At 44.2% G+C, this 20,524-nt stretch overlaps 1 protein-coding gene across 1 annotated transcript in view; it reads right to left on the bottom strand.

Annotated features, from left to right (window-relative positions):
• Window positions 1-19,797, bottom strand: part of si:dkeyp-97b10.3 — a 77,921-nt gene extending 58,124 nt beyond the window's left edge. The window contains exon 1 of the mRNA XM_048604263.1: window positions 19,617-19,797. Coding sequence (XP_048460220.1) covers window positions 19,617-19,654 — 38 coding nt within the window. The 5' untranslated portion in view covers window positions 19,655-19,797. The remainder of the gene's footprint in view (window positions 1-19,616) is intronic.
• Window positions 19,798-20,524: the final 727 nt, after the last annotated feature.

Below are 20,524 nucleotides of genomic sequence, written 5' to 3'. Positions count from 1 at the left end.
AATATATTATCTCTGAATGATCATTAGGCAAGATCTCAATGACTTTCAATTTCACAGAGACTTAATGCTTTGAAAATACTTGGCAAAAGGTCAGAAGAGCCATCCCACATCTGCAATTCGTTATTACACTTGAAAACGGTTTATTGCTTCACAACCAACTAGGAGATAAATGTCTGAGAAATGTCAGCAAAAAGACTGTTAAATAATTGAAAATGTTGGAAAGCCAAAGGAAACTATTTAAAATACACGGTAGGTCCGTCAATGTCTGCAAAGAGAAATGACAGATTGATATTTCAAGTATACCTTTTGCCAACTCTGAAAACAGAATGTTAGCATTGCTGTAAAAGAGAAACAGGGGTGAGAAGAAAACGGAGCAAAATGGGGCAAGGGGTAAAATGCAATGACATGCAGAAACTAAGTGATGTGAATGTGATGTTTTATAAGATGATTATGTTTAGTAATGGCTTTTAAAATTCAAGGTAAAATGGGGTAGTAAAGAAGTCATGTAATCTGTTCTAAATTGGGCCTGACGACAAGTCTGTTCAATGTGGTCACCATGAAGATGAAGGGGCAAGAATTATTTGGAGCAACATGCAAAGTTTCCAAACCTGAAATAAAGGTATGATTTTTGCAGATGCAAGAGAGTGAAGGAGAGACAGCTCACAGAGAAAACAGGGTCTGTCTTATGGACTAGCATTTGACGTTGATGGGTCTGGTACAGGCAGTGGTGAGGCACAGGACCTGAGGCAGCAGCATCAGGAGCGGTGGCAGCAAGGCGGCGTTGGAGGGTCCAGCACAGGCGGCACTAGTGACCTGGCTCAAGATTCATGGCGGTGAGGATGATCTGGCCATTTTCTTTTGTTTCTGTTTCTTTAATTTCTCCTCTTGTTTTTAATTATATATATTGTACGGGAAGTTCTGCTATAACGTGATAGTTGTGTTCCAGTGCAGCATCGTGTTATAGAAAATTGTGGTATATAAGTAACTGGGCCTATGGGAAAAGTGGGGTTAGGGGCAGACCATTAAAAAAGTGTAAGACAAAGGACAGCACTACTGTCAGCAGCTGTTCAGACAGGTTGGTCTGACTGTGACAGGGGCATCGCAGCTCCTTCTCGGATTGACATAACCATCCTCGCTACTTCCAAAAAGTGCAGGACAGTTACCCAGGTGTCCTAGTAAAAACTTATCCCTTAGTCAGTCACACAATGACAGATTGTCTGATCATTATCATATTGTTGCTTGTGGGAGATTCTTGTGTGAAGATTAGCTGCTGCATTTTCTACAAAGACTGCACTTCAAAAATACTCCAATGGCTGTCAAGCTCTTTGTAACATGCTGAAGTTGTGAAAGGTGTAACCCTTTTGTAAGCAAGAAGATCTAGGTTCAAGTCCTGCCTCAGGACTCAATGGCCAGGGAAGGTATATTCACAAAGATTGAGTATCAATTGGTAAATTCTCCCAACACTGCCAGTAGCAGACTGTAAGATTGGGAGAGATTCCTGGCCAGCCATGTGACTAAAAGAACGTTGGAGACTCTATCACCACTAGCCATAGTTCCACACTGCAACATGTACATTTGTGTATGTTGCCATAGCAACTCCGACTCCTTCAGTGATCTTATCACCACACCACAAGACATAAGTCAACCGTGATCTGAATAATTATTTAAATAGGCTGCTGGAGTCTCTTGTTGTACCCAGGTCCTATGCCTAACAGTGTTTCCTTTAAAGGTAAGTTAGATATATTGTTTTTCGCTCTCCCCTACACCTTACTTTTCCTGATAACAGACCTGCTGTTTCTTACTTATCAGTTTTAATGAAGGCTGACAGGGAGAATTTCTCTGGGACTCTCAGAATCACAGTATTGTATAAGTACACTGTAGGTATCATTAGCAAAGGGCTCCTGACAGCAAGATGCCTACTCGATGGAATCACATTACATCCAACACAAGTTCACACTTCAGACATAGCATTCCCTATTCGTCAATCGCGTTACAGCCAATTCACGTTGCCAGAACATGCATTATAGCAGAACCTCCTATATTCTAAAATGGTGCCAGGCAGTGGCAACTCTGCTTGCCTTTCACTGTACTCCTGTACTCAGCTACACGCGATAATAAAATCAAACCTAAAAAAACATAGCCACTGGCAGTCTAAAGAATCCAGAAGATTCATCCTGACAGGGGCAGGGGGTGCGATAGAATCACCAAAGTGGGCCTTAATGCAAGTATTCCATTTGGCACTTCTCCAGAAACAGAGAGAAATGCCCTTTGACAGTTACTTGACATAATGACTCGGCGAAACAGGGAGAAACAGACCCTTTGGAAGCTGGAACAAAAACAGAAGTTGCTGGAAAAGCTCAGCAGGTCTGGTAGCATTTGCGAAGAAAATATCAGAGTTAATGTTTCAGGTCCACTGACCCTTCCTTAGAAAATTCTGAGGAAGGGTCACCACACCCGAAACATTAACTCTGAATTTTTCTTCACAGATGCTGCCAGACCTGCTGAGCTTTTCCAGCAATTTCTGTTTCTGTTCCTGATTTATAACATCTGCAGTGCTTTTGGTTTCCATTGGAAGCTGGAACTGATGCTGGATTGCTTCCTGTAAAGACTCTAATTCTGTGGTTAATAGGTAGTGAACTATAACTATGCTGTAGGATTTTGATCACGTTAAAAAAATTATAGGGGAATATATTTTCTGTAGTTTAGAGTATTAGATGCCTACTAAACAGTATTTAGTTATTATTGTTTTTCATTTGCATAATTACAATAAAAATCTTAAAACCTGATTTTTACAGGTTCATAACAATTAATAGAATGAATTGAAATTGCTTAATCTAAAAGCAGGGAATGGTTGCGATATAAAATGTTACCTCAGTGGGCAATGGAAATCCCTTTAAATTAGATCATCCTGTTGCTGGCAAGTGAGACATATTGCCAAAGCTTTTCATCTGGTACTCATCAGAATTACCGAAGGAACATGCTGTTTGATTCAATCAGCCAATCACTAGGATGTACAGCATAGCTACTTTACCAGCATTGAGTTCATACAGAACATTCATACAGAATTCCTTCATCGCAACTTGCCCCACCACTTACACATACTCCCCAGCACACGCGGTGAGTGTGTTGTTGAAGCAGTGCTGATGAAGCTGATGGCTTCAGGTTCCTGTTGAGAAGGGAGTACATGGCCCTTTCAAGCCTGGTTTGAAAGAGGGAAAATCGAGAGGTGAATTAGAATAATTTCAATATCTACAATGCACCATCACCTCTCCTGAACTTCCATTTATGCACCCCAGAAGCCCACCTATCTGCTCCTCCCACCTCAATGACCAGTCCCAACCACTGCCTACCTGCACTCACCTATCACCATCCCACCTACCTTCCCCAGCCCCACCCCTCCTCTCTCTATTTATTTCTGAGCTCCCTTCCCCCTCCCCCATTTCTGAAGAAGGATCCCAACCCGAAATGTCAACTTTCCTGCTTCTCTGATGCTGCCTGGCCTGCTGTGCTCCTCCAGCTCCACACTATGTTATGTCTGACTCCAGGATCAGCAGTTCTTACTATCTCTAAGTGGTTTCCATGATTGCTTTTACAATGAAGCATTGGAGATAAGGAACAAGGAAGAGGACATCTGCCAATATGTATGCTTTCTCTGCACCAGAATCTCAGCCATAGATGTCAGCAAAAAGAGTCACAAAAGGCACCACAAAAGGGGGAAGCAACGGGGACAGCTTCCACTATTTGAAGCCTGTAACTTAAACTACTCAAAAAGAGACTGTGAGACAAGGAGGAGGTAGGATACGAGAAATGTGAATTAGTTGGAAACATACCATCATCTTCTATGATTACCAGCCCTGCTGTCGACCACATTCCTAGCTGCAATGAATGCTAGGTGCCATTACTTCCTTGGGGGTTAGGACATGTAGCCATCACCATCCCCTGCTACTGAGTGCTGCTGCTTCTGATTGTGAGCCCCCTTATCCTTCATGAGACAGGAAAGTGTGTCAGTAAGTGTGCTGCAATGTATCTGGGTGGCGTCAATACCATTGTTGAATAGCTGACAGTATGTACAAGCCGTGGAATGTAGGAGTTGGGATGACAGAAGAATGCGAGGCTAAGTTTGTGGCAATGAATGTTAGTTGTAAGTTGTGCTTAGTTTGAGTTTGGTGATAGGTGAGTGAATATGTTTAATGAATGGAACTGAATGAATGAGAGACTAGTGGTCCACTTGGAAATGATATGCGCTAACTTTCCTTTATATCTCATTATGAGATCACTGAATTCTTTGCAGACTGCATTCTGGCCCTCAGGACAAAGCTGCTGAAATTGACTTTAATAGCCATTTGCTCCTTTTTCCTATGTGGTGTCTGGCAGGAGGGTTTCCTATTCCCTCATAGGGAAGAGAGTCTTTCTCATTCTATTCACTTCCTGCACTAAGACCTCAAGTACTGCCTCAGAAAACCACAGAACATAATCACTGACAGTTTCACCGATATGCACTATGCCTTCTGCTCAGAGGCTCTATTGTAACTAGTTCAAACACCTGCGGTAACTAGCTATGATTAGTACTGTCCAGCTTGAAGTGGTACGAGCCTTGTCTGACCATGGGAAAGCTGTGCAGACACTCCATAGTGCCCTTAGTGCTGGGCTGCGTGGTAACATTTAAATAACAAGTAACACCAAATTGGGTGACTATGATCATTGTACCATTCCCAATCTAATTCACTCTTTCCACCTTTATAATTTTTGCTCTACTTCTGTCAGTGGATTTAGAGAGCTTTCTTATACAAAATTTTTTTTTAAAAATAATTAACTTATATTTGAGGTTCAAATTAAATTGCCCTGATGTAATCTCTGGCTCAGAACAATCAGCCACCCTCAATAATGAAAAATGAAATCTTAATCACAGCCCACTATGATATCATGTATAGGCAGAATCACAGTGCTTTGTGCAAGTTGCATGTGGGTAGCATAACAAACTGGCTTATGTAGGTTTACCAGATTAACCCTTTTGAATAAGATCATTCTGTACACTGCCCAGATGAATTGGTCACATTAGACCCAGGAATCCAGTAGCACCTAAAGGTTTCTAGGAAACATTAACAGTGAAGGAGTAGGAAGGAGATGGATAAGCTAATTTACTATGTGAATTAAATATTTGTGTCCAACTACAAGGCTATTTTCAATGACCCTAGACCTTAAGAAGTTGTAGCCAAGATGACCAAAATCATTTTTTATCTCAATTTCCTCACAGGGTAACACAGGGAGCACAATCAGCACGTTCAAATCCTTTCCAAATCACTGGTAACAGTGGCAAAATTTGCATTTATATAGCACCTTTGTCTATCATAGAACTACATCGTAAGGCACTTCAGGTGAAACGTAAGGAAAATCAACGTGAACCAAAGCAGGCGAGACAACAGGGAAAAGATCACCACAAACTTCTCAAGGAAAGCATCAGGCAAAAAATAAGAAGGTGGTTTAAAGTCGTAACTAAAAGTTTGATCAAGGCAGTAGGATCTCAAAGAAGGAGACAGGGATAGAGGTGCAGAGATGTTTAGAGAGGGAGCTCCAGAATTCAGGATTAAATAGGTAAAGGCACAGCTGCCAATGGGAAGAGAGTGAGTGGGGAATATGCAGAAGTGCAAAGATCAAAGAATGCAGAAGGAAAGCTGTAGCACTGGAGGTGGCTACAGACAGAGAGGAGTGAGATAACGGAGGGATTTGAATACAAGAACGAGACTTGAGACTGTTATTACGACATTCATGTACCATTAGCCAATATAGGTTAACAAGAACATAAGTGCTGAATGTGCAAGATTTGGAGTAGGTTTGAGCATTGCCAGCAAAGATCTGGATGAGCTCAGGTTTGTAGAACTGAACAATAGAATGTAAATCAGATTACACTTAAATTTTTGTTTAATTCACTTCTATTTAAAGGTGACTTAGAAGTTCCAAGACAATGAAGAGAATTGTCGTCAGAATTATTTCCAAGTGTTAGAGGGGCTGTGTTATGAGCTAGGCTGGAAAATCTCGGGTATTTCAGCCTTGAAAAGTCACAGGTGATTTGAGACCTCCGAGACACATGCAAGATAAATGGTACAGAATGAGTCAATCCAAGCAATGTTCCAAATTAAACTATAACAGCAGAATACATGGGCACAAGTTCAAACCCACAAAGAAAACAAAGTTGGATCAGAAAATGCAGTCATTTCCTCTTCACACGAGGAGTAATTAACCCGTTAAGTACATAAGGTGGTGGGGGCAAAAACCCTGCAAATAATTGGTTGCTTTGATTCTTTTTAACAGGTGAAGTAATGAGTGACTGCTAGTCCTGTCAAGTTAGTTGAACATAAGCTCAATGTTTCTGAGCTTGTGAACTGGCTGGCGTCACTGTGGGGCTGAGAATTTCCTGGAGTACACACTCGAGGCCATCCTCCAGCTACAGAGAGTTCAGGGCTTCGGAGCTGGGTGACTATCCGTCAGAGAGGAGAGGCAAGCAGTATGGAAATAAGAGTGAGGGTGCTGACGCCTTGAGGCAGGGGAAGTGCAGCCCTATGGCAGAGCCATATACTGGGAAAAAGACCCGACAGAGACAGTGGGGCATTTGATAGGCAGTGGAATAGGCAATCTGTCTGCAGTAAGTCTTGCATTCTGTCTTGTCTCCTGGATGCCTACATAAAGAGAACAGCTGAAAGGGAGCAGAGTTGTTTCACTTAGGGAAGGGGGTCAGTCAGAAGTTCTGGCTCATGTTGGAACTAATGATGCGCAGGAAAAGGGATTGTTAAAATATTCTTTCATTGGCTGTGGTTGTTGCCGGCTAGGCCAACGTTTATTGCCCATCCATAACTGCTCTTGAAAAGCTGATGGTTAACGGTCTTCTTGAACATGTAGACCCTGTAATGTTGGTACATTGTGGTTAGGAATTGAGTTCCAGGAAGGAATGGCAATATAGCTCCAAGTCAGGATGGTGTGTGGTTTAGGAGGGAACCTGTGGTGGTGTTGCTGTGCATCTGCTGCTCTTGTCCTTCTCGGTGGTGGGGGTTGTGATTTTGGAGGGTATTGGGAAGGAGCTTTAAGTTAGAGAAGTGCATTTTGTAGATTGAGGTTGGAGTTGAATAGACTGACATTGGTAGATTGGTTAAGATCCAGTAGCAGAATTTTAAGAGCTGGGAAGGAAGTTAAAGAATAGGACCTCAAATGCAGTAATATATGAGACAACAAGGTGCAGAGCTGGATGAACACAGCAGGCCGAGCAGCATCATAGGAGCAGAAAGGCTGACATTTCGGGCCTAGACCCTTCATCAGAAATGCGGGAGGGGAAGGGGGTTCTGGAATAAATAGGGAGAGAGTGGGAGGCGGATAGAAGATGGACAGAGGAGAGGATAGGTGGAGAGGAAACAAACAGGTCGAAGAGGTGGGGATGGAGCCAGTAAAGGTGAGTGTAGGTGGGGAGTTAGGGAGGGGATAGGTCAGTCCAGGGAGGACGGACAGGTCAAGCGGGCGGGATGAGGTTAGTAGGTAGGAGATGGGGGTGCGACTTGAGGTGGGAGGAGGGGATAGGTGGGAGGAAGAACAGGTTAGGGAGGCGGGGACGAGCTGGACTGGTTTTGGGATGCGGTAGAGGGAGGGGAGATTTTGAAGCTTGTGAAATCCACATTGATACCATTGGGCTGCAGGGTTCCCAAGCGGAGTATGAGTTGCTGTTCCTGCAACCTTCGGGTGGCATCGTTGTGGCACTGCAGGAGGCCCAGGATGGACATGTCGTCTGAGGAATGGGAGGGGGAGTTGAAATGGTTCGCGACTGGGAGGTGCAGTTGTTTATTGCGAACCGAGCGTAGGTGTTCTGCAAAGCGGTCCCCGAGCCTCTGCTTGGTTTCCCCGATGTAGCAGAGGCCACAACGGGTATAGCGGATGCAGTATACCACATTGGCAGATGTGCAGGTGAACATCTGCTTGATGTGGAAAGTCTTCTTGTGGCCTGGGATGGGGGTGAGGGAGGAGGTATGGGGGCAGGTGTAGCACTTCCTGCGGTTGCAGGGAAAAGTGCTGGGTGTGGTGGGGCTGGGGAGTCACGGACAAGGGTGTGGGTGGACAAGGGAGTCACGGAGAGAGTGGTCCCTCCGGAAAGCAGATAAGGGTGGGGAGGGAAAGATGTCTTTGGTGGTGGGATCGGATTGCAGATGGCGGAAGTGTCGGAGGATGATGCGTTGGATCCGGAGGTTGGTGGGGTGGTACGTGAGGACGAGGGGGATTCTTTTTTGGTTCTTATTGCGTGGACGGGGTGTGAGGGATGAGTTGCGGGAAATGTGGGAGACACGGTTGAGGGCATTCTCGACCACTGAGCGGGGGAAGTTACGGTCCTTGAAAAACGAGGACAACTGAGATGTACGGGAGTGGAATGCCTCATCCTGGGAGCAGATGCGGCGGAGGCGAAGGAATTGGGAATAGGGGATGGCATTTTTGCAGGAAGGTGGGTGGGAGGAGGAGTATTCTAGGTAGCTGTGGGAGTCGGTGGGCTTGAAATGAATATCGTTTTCTAGGTGGTCGCCCGAGATGGAGACAGAGAGGTCCAGGAAGGAGAGAGAGGTATTAGAGATGGTCCAGGTAAACTTAAGGTTGGGGTGGAAGGTGTTGGTGAAGTGGATGAACTGTTCGAGCTCCTCGTGGGAGCACGAGGCGGCGCCGATACAGTCATCAATGTAACAGAGGAAGAGGTGGGGTTTAGGACCAGTGTAGGTACGGAAGAGGGATTGTTCCACGTAACCTACAAAGAGGCAGGCGTAGCTTGGGCCCATGCGGGTACCCATGGCCACCCCCTTTGTCTGTAGGAAGTGGGAGGAATTGAAAGACAAGTTGTTGAGAGTGAGGACGAGTTCGGCTAAGCGGATGAGGGTGTCAGTGGAGGGGGACTGGTCGGGCCTGCGGGACAGGAAGAAGCGGAGGGCCTTTAGGCCATCTGTATGGGGAATGCAGGTGTAGAGGGACTGGACGTCCATGGTAAAGATGAGGTGTTGGGGACCGGGGAATTGGAAGTTCTGGAGGAAGTGGAGGGCGTGGGTGGTGTCACGGACATAGATAGGGAGTTCCTGGACCAAGGGGGAGAAAATGGAGTCCAGATAGTTGAAGATAAGTTCGGTGGGGCAGGAGCAGGCGGAGACAATGGGTCGACCAGGGCATTCAGGTTTGTGGATTTTGGGAAGGAGATAGAAGCGGGCGGTGCGGGGTTGGGAAACAATGAGGTTGGAGGCCGTGGGTGTGAGGTCACCTGAGATGATGAGGTTGTGGATGGTTTGGGAGATGATGGTTTGGTGCTCGGGGGTGGGGTCATGATCAAGCGGGCGGTAGGAGGAGGTGTCGGAGAGTTGGCGTCTGGCCTCGGCGATGTAGAGGTCAGTGTGCCATACTACAACTGCGCCTCCCTTGTCCGCAGTTTTATGGTGAGGTTGGGATTGGAGCGGAGGGAGCGGAGGGCTTCACGTTCTGCGGGGGAGACGTTGGAGTGGGTGAGAGGGGTGGAGAGGTTGAGGCGATTGATGTCTCGACAGCAGTTGGAGATGAAGAGGTCAAGGGAACTTCCCCCCCCCTCAGTGGTCGAGCACGCCCTCAACCGTGTCTCCCACATTTCCCGCAACTCATCCCTCACACCCGGTCCACGCAATAAGAACCAAAAAAGAATCCCCCTCGTCCTCACGTACCACCCCACCAACCTCCGGATCCAACGCATCATCCTCCGACACTTCCGCCATCTGCAATCCGACCCCACCACCAAAGACATCTTTCCCTCCCCACCCTTATCTGCTTTCTGGAGGGACCACTCTCTCCGTGACTCCCTTGTCTGCTCCACACTCCCCTCCAGCCCCACCACACCCGGCACTTTTCCCTGCAACCGCAGGAAGTGCTACACCTGCCCCCACACCTCCTCCCTCACCTCCATCCCAGGCCCCAAGAAGACTTTCCACATCAAGCAGATGTTCACCTGCACATCTGCCAATGTGGTATACTGCATCCGCTGTATCCGTTGTGGCCTCCTCTACATCGGGGAAACCAAGCAGAGGCTCAGGAACCGCTTTGCAGAACACCTACGCTCGGTTCGCAATAAACAACTGCACCTCCCAGTCGTGAACCATTTCAACGCCCCCTCCCATTCCTCAGACGACATGTCCATCCTGGGCCTCCTGCAGTGCCACAACGATGCCACCCGAAGGTTGCAGGAACAGCAACTCATATTCCGCTTGGGAAACCTGCAGCCCAATGGTATCAATGTGGATTTCACAAGCTTCAAAATCTCCCCTCCCTCTACCGCATCCCAAAACCAGTCCAGCTCGTCCCCGCCTCCCTAACCTGTTCTTTCTCCCACCTATCCCCTCCTCCCACCTCAAGCCGCACCCCCATCTCCTACCTACTAACCTCATCCCGCCCCCTTGACCTGTTCGTCCTCCCTGGACTGACCTATCCCCTCCCTAACTCCCCACCTACACTCACCTTTACTGGCTCCATCCCCGCCTCTTTGACCTGTTTGTTTCCTCTCCTCTATCCATCTTCTATCCGCCTCCCACTCTCTCCCTATTTATTTCAGAACCCCCTTCCCCTCCCCCATTTCCGATGAAGGGTCTAGGCCCGAAACGTCAGCCTTTCTGCTCCTATGATGCTGCTTGGCCTGCTGTGTTCATCCAGCTCTGCACCTTGTTGTCTCGGATTCTCCAGCATCTGCAGTTCCTACTATCTCCTGCAGTAATATATGTGTTTTTTTAATCAATGCTGTGTGTCCATGATCATAGGAACACTAAGATAAGTCAGGTTAATGCGTGGTGGGAGAAATTATACAGACGGGAGTGCTTTGAGGATTCCTGGAGTACTGGGCCAATTCTATTGCAAGACAGGTCTGTGTACAAGATGTATGGGTTACAACTCAATAAGACCAGGACCAGCCTCATTGAAAGGTTAGTTAAGCAGAAGCCTTTAAACCAATTGGTAGATGGGCAGGGCACCAGGATAATGTATCAGACAGGGGATAAAAGGTGTACAATGTTCTGGGAGAGAAAAACGTTATGGGATTAAAAAGTAGGTCAGAAATTGATAAAATTAGACAGGGACATATGATGCAAATTAAAGTAGGTTTGCAGTGCATTAACATAAATGACCGAAGTGAGATTAGTAAACTTCAGACACGGATAGCCACGTGGGACTGTGATTTAATGGAAATAATTGAGACTGAAAGAGAAGAAATTGGAAACTCAGTGTTCTGCCCAACTATGTATTCAGGAAGGTCAGGGAAGGAAAAGAGGGTGGGGAAGAATCTAGCAGTGTTGATCAATGACACTTGTTACAGCATAGAGAAGGATGATGTATTTGAGGGCTCAAAGACAGAAACTGGTTGATTAGAAATAACAAGCAAGTGATCAACTGCCTAGTTGATAGCAGCAGACCAAATAGTGGAATCAAGACAAAAAAGCAATTTTCAGGCAAATTTCAGAGGCGACAGTATAGTGATAACACGAAACTGCAATTAACTAAATATACACTGGGAAATTAATAGTGCAAAAGGCAAAGAAGGAATGAATTTCTAAAACATGTGCAAGAGATTTTTCTTAATCAGGATGTTTCACGCCACAATGAAGTTGTGCTAGATCTAGTTCTAGGAGTGAAATGCAGCATGTTTCGGAGGAACCGCATTTGAAAAACAGTGATCACTATAATAAAGTTTATAGTTGTTATGAGGAATGACAAGTAAAATTCAAATGTGAAAATCTTCAATTGGAAAAGAGTTTACTTCAGTGAGTTTGAAAGGGATTTATTACGGATCAATTATAATCAAAGATTGGTAGGTAAATCAGTAAATGAGCAATAGTAAGCCTACAAATTGAAATAATTTGACTATCATATTTACACAAGATAGAAAAGAAGTGCATCCAAAGATGACAATAGAGCTCAAAATTAAAGAAAATAAAGCAGACTTCAGATCATTTTTATGTTTACAATTGTACATACCAGTGAGAATGTAAAGGGTAATAAGATATGTAAATCTATGGAAATAGGCTAATAAATGATATAAACAGAATTCAAAAGTCTTCTATAAGCAGATAAACATTAAAATCTAGTCAAATGAAGGACTGAACCATATAGGTATCAAAGAAGTCTTTCAAGCGGAGGCTGAGATACTAACTTAGTACTTTGCATATGTCTTCAGTAACCATAATGCAGGCAAAGTCACTGTAAAGGAGGTGGTCATTGAGAAACAGGTAGAGATAAGAATAGGCAAAAAGAATGTATTTAAATAGTCAGTAGTATTCAAAGTAGAAAAGGTACCTCATCCAAATGGATGCATCCTAGTCTAAATCCTTAAGGAAGTGACAGTCAAATTTGGACGGCTCTGCCACATTTTACCAATCCTTATGTAGTAATGCCAATATTTGGGTTGCACAGTGGCTCAGTGGTTAGCACTGCTGCCTCAAAACACCAGCGACCTGGGTTTGATTCCACCCTCAAGACAACTGTCTGCGTGGAGTTTGCAAATTCTCCCTGTGTCTTCGTGGATTTATGCTTGGTGCTCTGGTTTTCTCCCACAGTCCAAAGATGTGCACGTTAGGTGGATTGGCCATGCTAAGTTGCCCATAGTGTTCAGTGATGTGTAGGTTAGGTGCATTAGTCATGGGAAATGTTGGATTACAGGGTCAGGAGATGGGTCTGGGTGGAGATGCTCTTCAGAGAGTCAGTATGGATTTGTTGGACCGAATGGCCTGTTTCCACGCTGTAGGCATTCAATGGATTTGTTAAAAGGAGATTTAACTGACTTGATTTAATTATTTGAAGAAGTAACAGAGATGGTGAATTCACAAGGGAAGTGATGGATGTTGTGTAAATAGATGTACAGAAAGCATTTGACAAAATATTATGTATGGTTATTGGTAGAAAAATTGAGGCCCATAGCACTGAAAGGCACCAGTGGATACGAGATTGGCTATTGGACAGATAGCAGAGGTGAATGGTTGCTTTCCAAACTAGATAAATGTGCAGTCATGCACTCTGATGTGGGGGTTCAAAGTTCACTAAATAATAAACCAAACAGCCTCCTATCATGCTGTAAATATCTACAATTCACCGGTTCTTTATTTAAAAAAAGCTGCTAGAGAAAACTGAACTGCTTTCCACCACTACGATCTTCAGCTCACTGATCTATGTCTCTGTACCCAACTTCCTCACAGTATATCATGTATATGAAGGGATGCAAGCAGTGTTCAAGGTGAAAAAGTATATGATCATGCAGGAAGTTGAGACCCTGCAAATAATGTGCCCTTTGGCTGCTAGAAATAAAGTTACAGCTGAGCACATACACTGTTATAAATTGGTTTTGAGTTCTGTGGCAAAAAATCACAAAATTAAAGGTTTGTTTACGTGCATGTAATGCTTCCAGAAAGATGTTGTTTAATGATCAAGTTTACAGCTTTGTTTCAAATTCATAAGAAATAGCTACCAACAAAAACAATGTTTTTCTAACAATTGGTGCTTGTACCATCAAGTTGCAAAATGAAGATTGATATTAGAAAATGTTTTACGATGAAAAACCTCTGCTTCGTTCAGTAAGATACAAGTGTTTGAATTCATAGTTTTATTGTGCACTTGGGTTTTCAGATTTTAAATGGACATGGTACTGGATTGGAAAACTGCCAAACCCTTCTCCACATGCATAATGAATTATTGAAACAAATTTCATGTTGATGGTTATTGATATTAAAGATCTTCTACATATTTGCCTCATGAATGGTGAAAGGTCACTTCTGCAAATTGTCAGAAATGGGGTTGAATAGCATTGGTTTTCAGTGTTCAGAGCACCACTTTGAATCCTAAGCCTTAAATAATGAAAACAGGCTTTTGTAAATTTGCATTTCAGGAATTTGCAAGGATTTGGCTCATGAGCATACCCTTTTGTTGCAAGTTCTATGATTCTGTGCTAACAAGCAGCCTCAATGACTTGGTCACATTAGCAATTTTGAGCAGAAGCTCAAATTTAACTTTTGGATGCGGAGGGGGTTGGGGTACGGCCAGCGGAATTTCCCACAGTAGTGAACTTCAAGTAGAATCATCAGCTTTTCTCATTTACCAATCTGCAACAAATCAGCCTCTTTCACAAGATATGCACAGTTGAAGAGGGATATTCAGCAGAATAACTTCAGATGAGCAAACCACTCAAGTGATTCTTCAAACTCACTTTTCTAGTGGGCAGCCACATTCAAACCTTACAAGGTAATGGGAGATAATGGGGAAATAGGAGTGACTGGATTGCTCTACAGAAAGCTGGAGAGACTCAATGGGTTGAATGGCCTACCTCTGTGGCAGACTGGCTCTACGACTCATAGGGAACGTTATAAGCGTGACAGGTCAGCAACACATCAGGCTTATTCTCCAACTCATTCTTCCATTGAGTGTGGTTTCCAATGCGGGAGCAAAATCATAGAATCTCCTATAAATATATGACATTGATGAAGGTCCAGACCTTCCAATAGGAAGACAGTCATTGCTGGAGTCACATGTCAGGACCATGTGAAGGTTCTGACACAGCTGACTCTGTGGGAATTACCTGGTAAGTTGAAACTTCCGATTAGCAATTAATCGGCATCTGAAATAGTCCTAACTCTAAATTAGCGTCAAAGCATTTGAAAGATTCTGATGCTAGTAAGTAGCCAAGAGGAAGAAGAATCAAAACCTGATTTTACCCTTGAATAACTACTAAACTTACACCCCTCAAAAGAATTTCCTCCCCCCACATTTCACCGTCCCCCCAACCTGACTCCTGTGGACAAGGTGCCCTTGGTTAAGAAAACTGATAATATTCCCACGACATTGTTGTTCTCATCTTCCTCAATGGCTGATGCTTTGTGAAAGACCAAAAGCTGTTAGAACAGCCTTGTCAAGTTTTTGGGCGTATCCTACACATTCAGTCAAATGTAGCAGCACCAATCAAGTGACTATCCAGGATTTTGGAAAGCTTCCTGAGTGGGTGATTCAACTAAGCGTCAGTATCCCATCAAAAGCCTGACTTGCAATTTTCAGGTGGTGTGAAAGCTTTGTAAAGTCAACAGCTGAGCCACAGCTTGCAGTCACTAGGATGTTAGTAATAGGGAATTGTCTGATGTTGGTACAATTGAAGATTGCGAGTTATTACGCAGGGATCATGATAAGCCATGATTTGGTGTCATGATGGGAAAAGGTTTGGAGAACACTGGTGTAGTCTTTCCCTATATCAATACTTTCATGGGCAAGTCTGTCTGTAACATGCGGTTAGGTGAAGTCATCAATTTAACACAAGCCTCGCCCCAGAATCATTCAGTAGAGAAGGGGCCATTCAGCCCTTTGAATGCCACCTACAATAGTCCCACTTTCCTGCACTAAGCCCATAGTCTCGAATGTTATGACACTTGAAGTGCTCATCAAAGTACTTTTTAAAGGTTTCCCCCCTCAACCACCTTCTAAGGCAGTATATGCCAGACACCCACCACATTTTGGGTGAAAAAGGTTTTTTGTCAAATTCCTGCCAAACCTCCCATCTTTCACTTTAAAATTATACCCCTTGTCATTGATCCTTCAACTGAGGGGAACTGCTGCTTTTTTATTCATCCTGTCCATACCGCTCATAATCTTGTACACCTCTACCGCATCCCCCCCCAACCTTTGTAGTCTTATAGCGTGTCTTTCAGGCCTTGATCATTTTAGTTATTGGTTACATTGCCAACCATTGGGGTCACCTAAATGCTATGGAACTAATAATTCTTCCATCAAGCACACCATCTATGATCCTGACAATGTGGAATGGAGTGATTTATACTGATGCAACAGTACTTTCAGAAATGCTGGTTTGCATGAAGTTGCTATGTCAGATACAGCAGATGTTCTGCACAAAATGCATACATGTTTTCATTCTGTGAGGAGCTGAAAACTGACTCCATTGCCAATTTATTCTGGCATGAATTCTTCCCACAAGCAGAGGAAGCAACTTCAGCTGTTACGGGCAAAGATCCACATGGGGACCGACAGTCACGAACCATTTTCAGCTAATAAGTTCTCTAATGCAATAGCCATAGAACATGAGCTTTGAATTAATTGTCATCAACTCAGACTTGCACATATAGAGTAATTTCAATAGAGAAAGACATTTCGTAGAAGCATATGTAGTTAAAAATTGAAACCAATGGAGATATTGGACATGTGACTAAATCACTATTCAAAGAGATAGGAGAAAACACCATGGCAATGTCTCTACCAATCATAGCTAACTTGTTAACCAAACAGAACTCTTCTCTCGTACTGTATAAACATTGTTTTCCCTTTACCATGATATTTTTTGCTAGTTATACTGGTGAGTGCAAGAGGTAAAGCTTCAACAGAATTTGTCTAATCTTTTCAGCAGTATTCAAGGACAATATTATCAAATTACTACATTAATCTTCCTGACTTCTGCACTTTTCTGGGGAAAGAGGTTCCAGCTCTCTCATTCTGAACTGGGAAAGTTTATCAATTCCGCTTCCAATTCACCCTGCCCTCATCTTCACTTCGTCCATTTATGACTCCTGCCTTCCCATCCTTGACATCTCTGTTTCTGTTTCTGGGGATAGGCTCGCCACCAATATCCATTACAACACCTAACTCCCACAATTACCTCGACTATATATCCTCACATCCCACTTCCTGTAAAAATTCCATCCAATTCTCCCAGTTTCTCTGTCTCCATCTCATCTGTTCTGATGATGCCACCTTCCGCTGGGATGGTGGTGGTCAGGGTGGGGGGAGACAGCCTGAGAAATATCCACTTCTTTCCTCAACTGAGGATTCCCCACCAACATGGCCGACAGGGCCCTTAGCCGTATTCAACTCATCTCCTGCACTTCCGTCTTCATACCCTGTCTTCCTTCTTGCAACAGCGATAGTGTCCCATGGTCCTCACTTACCATGCCACCAGCCTCCTCATCCAAAGGATGGTAAACTGCCATTTTTGCCACCCCAATGAAATGCCACTATCAGACACATATTCCCCACTCCTCCCTTGTCAGCAATCTGCAGGGATGATCCCTCCAGAACCCCCTGGTCCACTCCTGCTCCATTCCCAACATCATCTCACACCTCCATGGCACCTTCCCATGCAATGGCAGAGGGTGCAATACCTGCCTGTTTACCTACTCACCCTTAACTATCCAAGGCCCCAGACACCTTCCAGCTGAAGCAACAATTTACCTGCATTTTACTCAATCTAGTCTACAGTGTTCTTTGTTCACAATATGGTCTCCTCTACACTGGGGAGACGAAATGCAGACTGGACAACTGCTTTGCAGAACATCTACGTTTTGTCTGCAGAAGTGACCCCAAGCTTCCAGTTGCCTGCTACTTCAACACACCACTGTGTCCCCACATGGACATTTCTGTTGCAGACCTGCTGCTCTGCACCAGTCTGGCTCAGCGCAAGTTCTAAGAACAACTCCTTATTTTATGCTTGGGAACCCTCCATCCTTTTGGACTCAACATTGAGTTCAATAATCTTAGAATCTGATTGCATCCTTCCATGTTATTTCTCCACCCCCACACCCAGTCCTGTTATGATATAGGTTGCTTTTAGCACAGTTAACCCATTTGCACCCACTCTCAGGCCTATTACCACATTACATGGTTTACTCTCAGCACAGACTGCCCATTGTCTGCTGCCCTCAGCTCTCATAATTCGGCTTCTCTTCTGTCCTGGCCTGCCATCCATAATCCTTTCATTTACCTCCCCCTTTCATATCTCTCTCCTTCTGAGCTCCATCTCCAAAATGGACCCAAAATGTTAACTCTGCTTTCTTCTCACAGATGTTGCCAGACCTAGTCAGTTTACCCAGCAATTTCTGTTTTTGTTCCATTTGCACCTATCTGCTCATCTCTCCCTACCCTGCTGCCCTGCCCAAACTCATCTTCAGTATAAATACCAGATCTTCCTAGCTGCTATCAGTTCTGATGATGAGTCACTGGACTTGAAAGTGAACTGGGCATTCTCCCCACAGGTGCTGCCAGACCTACTAAGTTTCACCTTCAATTTAAGTTTTTATTTCTAGTTCAGAATGTTTTTCTTATAATTCAGGACTTCCAAACTAGGCGTCAGTCCAGCAACTCTCACTAAGCCCTTTCTATACGCTTGTAGAGGAGACCCAACCATGATCTTATGCAATCGCAGTGCACTTTTGTTCTGTATTACATTGTCCAGGTAATACATCCCAGCAAGCTATTTGTTTTGGCACTGTACTGCTGTGCTTCAAATTTACCGATTATGTAAAGCTGAACAAAAGTCAGGCCATCATGGAACCTAGCCTTAAACGCACACCACTAGGTTCAATGGAACTTATATCCGGATTTTTTTTAGCCAGTCTATTATGTAAGAATTCTTGTTTGTTGTTATTGGAAGCTGTGTCGTTGCTTCTTATAACTTCTGGAACTAAATGTAGCAACCTTCATAGCAAACTGACGAAGCCACCTCTCAGTAAGAGCAATTCGAGCAGAGTAACTCGAGAACCATAGAGGTAGGTGCTGTAGCTCTACTGACTCCCGGTTACTTCTTGAAGCGTGACTGCCTTGTGGTTTTCGATAGAATAATGCGTACTTAGAATAATGCCTGTCTTGCAAATATAGGTCGAGAGCGGTGTGTTTTTCCATCGTTCACTATCGATTTCAACACCACAAAAGCAGCTCGGCTGCAGCGCTCAGGGAAATCAATATCCGCCAGGTAACATCTCTATTTCCTTCAGGTGCAGGTACGTCAGTTTGCCAGGTCTCATCCGTAGGCTATTTTTTTTATATCAGTTTTATGGTGAGCTTGTGGCACGCAGCCACGCAACTAGGTGTCACTGCCCCCGATTGTTTCTCTATTATAGCGCACAACAGCGATTTTGAGGACAATAATTAAGTGCATTTAATGGCAGTAAGAAACGCTTGTAGAGAGAATAAAGCGAATATTTGCAGCACATTCCAAAATGTAGCTGTGAATTTTCATTTTCACGATTCCAAGCGCTTTAGTTCCATTTCTCTACATGTCCCCCTGTACAAACCTGAACTCATTGCCAGGGTACAGGTAGGGCACTGCCCACCCTCTGTTCAGTGCCAGTCTCTAATGCACGTTATACTGTAAATAGAGGCACATCACCTGTACTACAGGTGAGCTTCCGGGCAGTGTACTCAACAAAGGAGTTCCTGGGGGAAACCGAACATGTTTTTGTTCATGAAGTCATCTGCTCTCGTCGTAACATAGATCAGAGTTATTTTAAGCGTGGGGTTTGCTCGTTAACGACTACCGATTGCAGTATTAATAACAGGTCTTTGTTTGAAAAACATGGCGCCAAGGACAGTGTATGAGACACACCACGTTGGATTACCAAAACAATAACAATGGAAACAGGAACTTACTCAAAGTGAAAAATAACAACCTCTACATTCCCAAAACAGCCACCTTTCGAGAGCATTTCTGAACATTTCAGTGATCAGACACACAATATAATTGTAAACAGCTATATTCAACTTTTTTTTTTACGATTAGCACATCACACACAAACAAGCACATAGGATTTAGCTTGAATTTTCTATGAAGCTAATTCCTCACCGACCTGGCTTGCATTTCTTCAACGGAGCAGTCTGCAACCATCTCTATCCATTTAGTGCACAAGCCTTAGATGTTTTTTTCTTAAAAAAAATATATCTTTAAAAGCGGATGGCGGGAAGGAAGTTCAACTCCCCTTTCCGTGAGGACAGTTGCAACCTTACAAAGAGAGGGGGTGTACAGAGAAAGTGCTGCTTTTAAATCAGCAGGAAGCAGAGCGAATGAAGTGTTGGAACAAAGCCAGTGCATAGTGAATACGAGGAAAAGGAGCTGTGGAATACTGCGAGATTGGTGACGGCAGGGATCGAGAATAGATTAACTGCTATGGATGTAAATTACATTGAGATAGGAGTCACCAGTGTCCGAGTTGAAAGGTAGATACACTGTGTACAAAAGGTCAAACTTACGACCATGGGTACGGCATGACCCTTTTAATGCCTGTCTCTTTATGGAGTTCATGGAAAATTCCTTATTCCAATCCTAGTCAGATCCCTTACCACACTCTTTCTCCGGCATGTGGAATACGTCATTGGTGCTGTTTCCCTCTCTGCTTTGGAATTGGAAAAATGTATCAATTCCAATTTTTACCCTGCCCTCACCTTCACCTTGCCCATCTCTGACTCCCCTGTTCCCCAATATGTTTCCATTTCTGGGGCTAGGCCGGCCACCGATGATCATTACAAATGCTCCAAATCCTACAGTTACCAGGCCTATACATCCTGACACCCTGCTTCCATTCTCCCAGTTTCTCTGTCACATTTGTTCAAATGATGCTACCTTTCTAGGGAAGTCTCAGAATTTTCCATCCTTTTCCTCCACCAAGGAGTGTCCCCAACATTGTGGTTAACAGGGCCCTTAGCTGTGGCCGACACATCTCCCACACTTTGCCCTCACCCCTTGCCTCCCCTCCCACGA

Source organism: Rhincodon typus, chromosome 13, assembly GCF_021869965.1.
Source record: "Rhincodon typus isolate 14 chromosome 13, sRhiTyp1.1, whole genome shotgun sequence".
In the NCBI taxonomy this organism is placed as follows: domain Eukaryota; kingdom Metazoa; phylum Chordata; class Chondrichthyes; order Orectolobiformes; family Rhincodontidae; genus Rhincodon; species Rhincodon typus.
The sequence above is the reverse complement of the archived record's forward strand: the minus strand, read 5'-3'. Positions and strand labels throughout refer to the sequence as shown.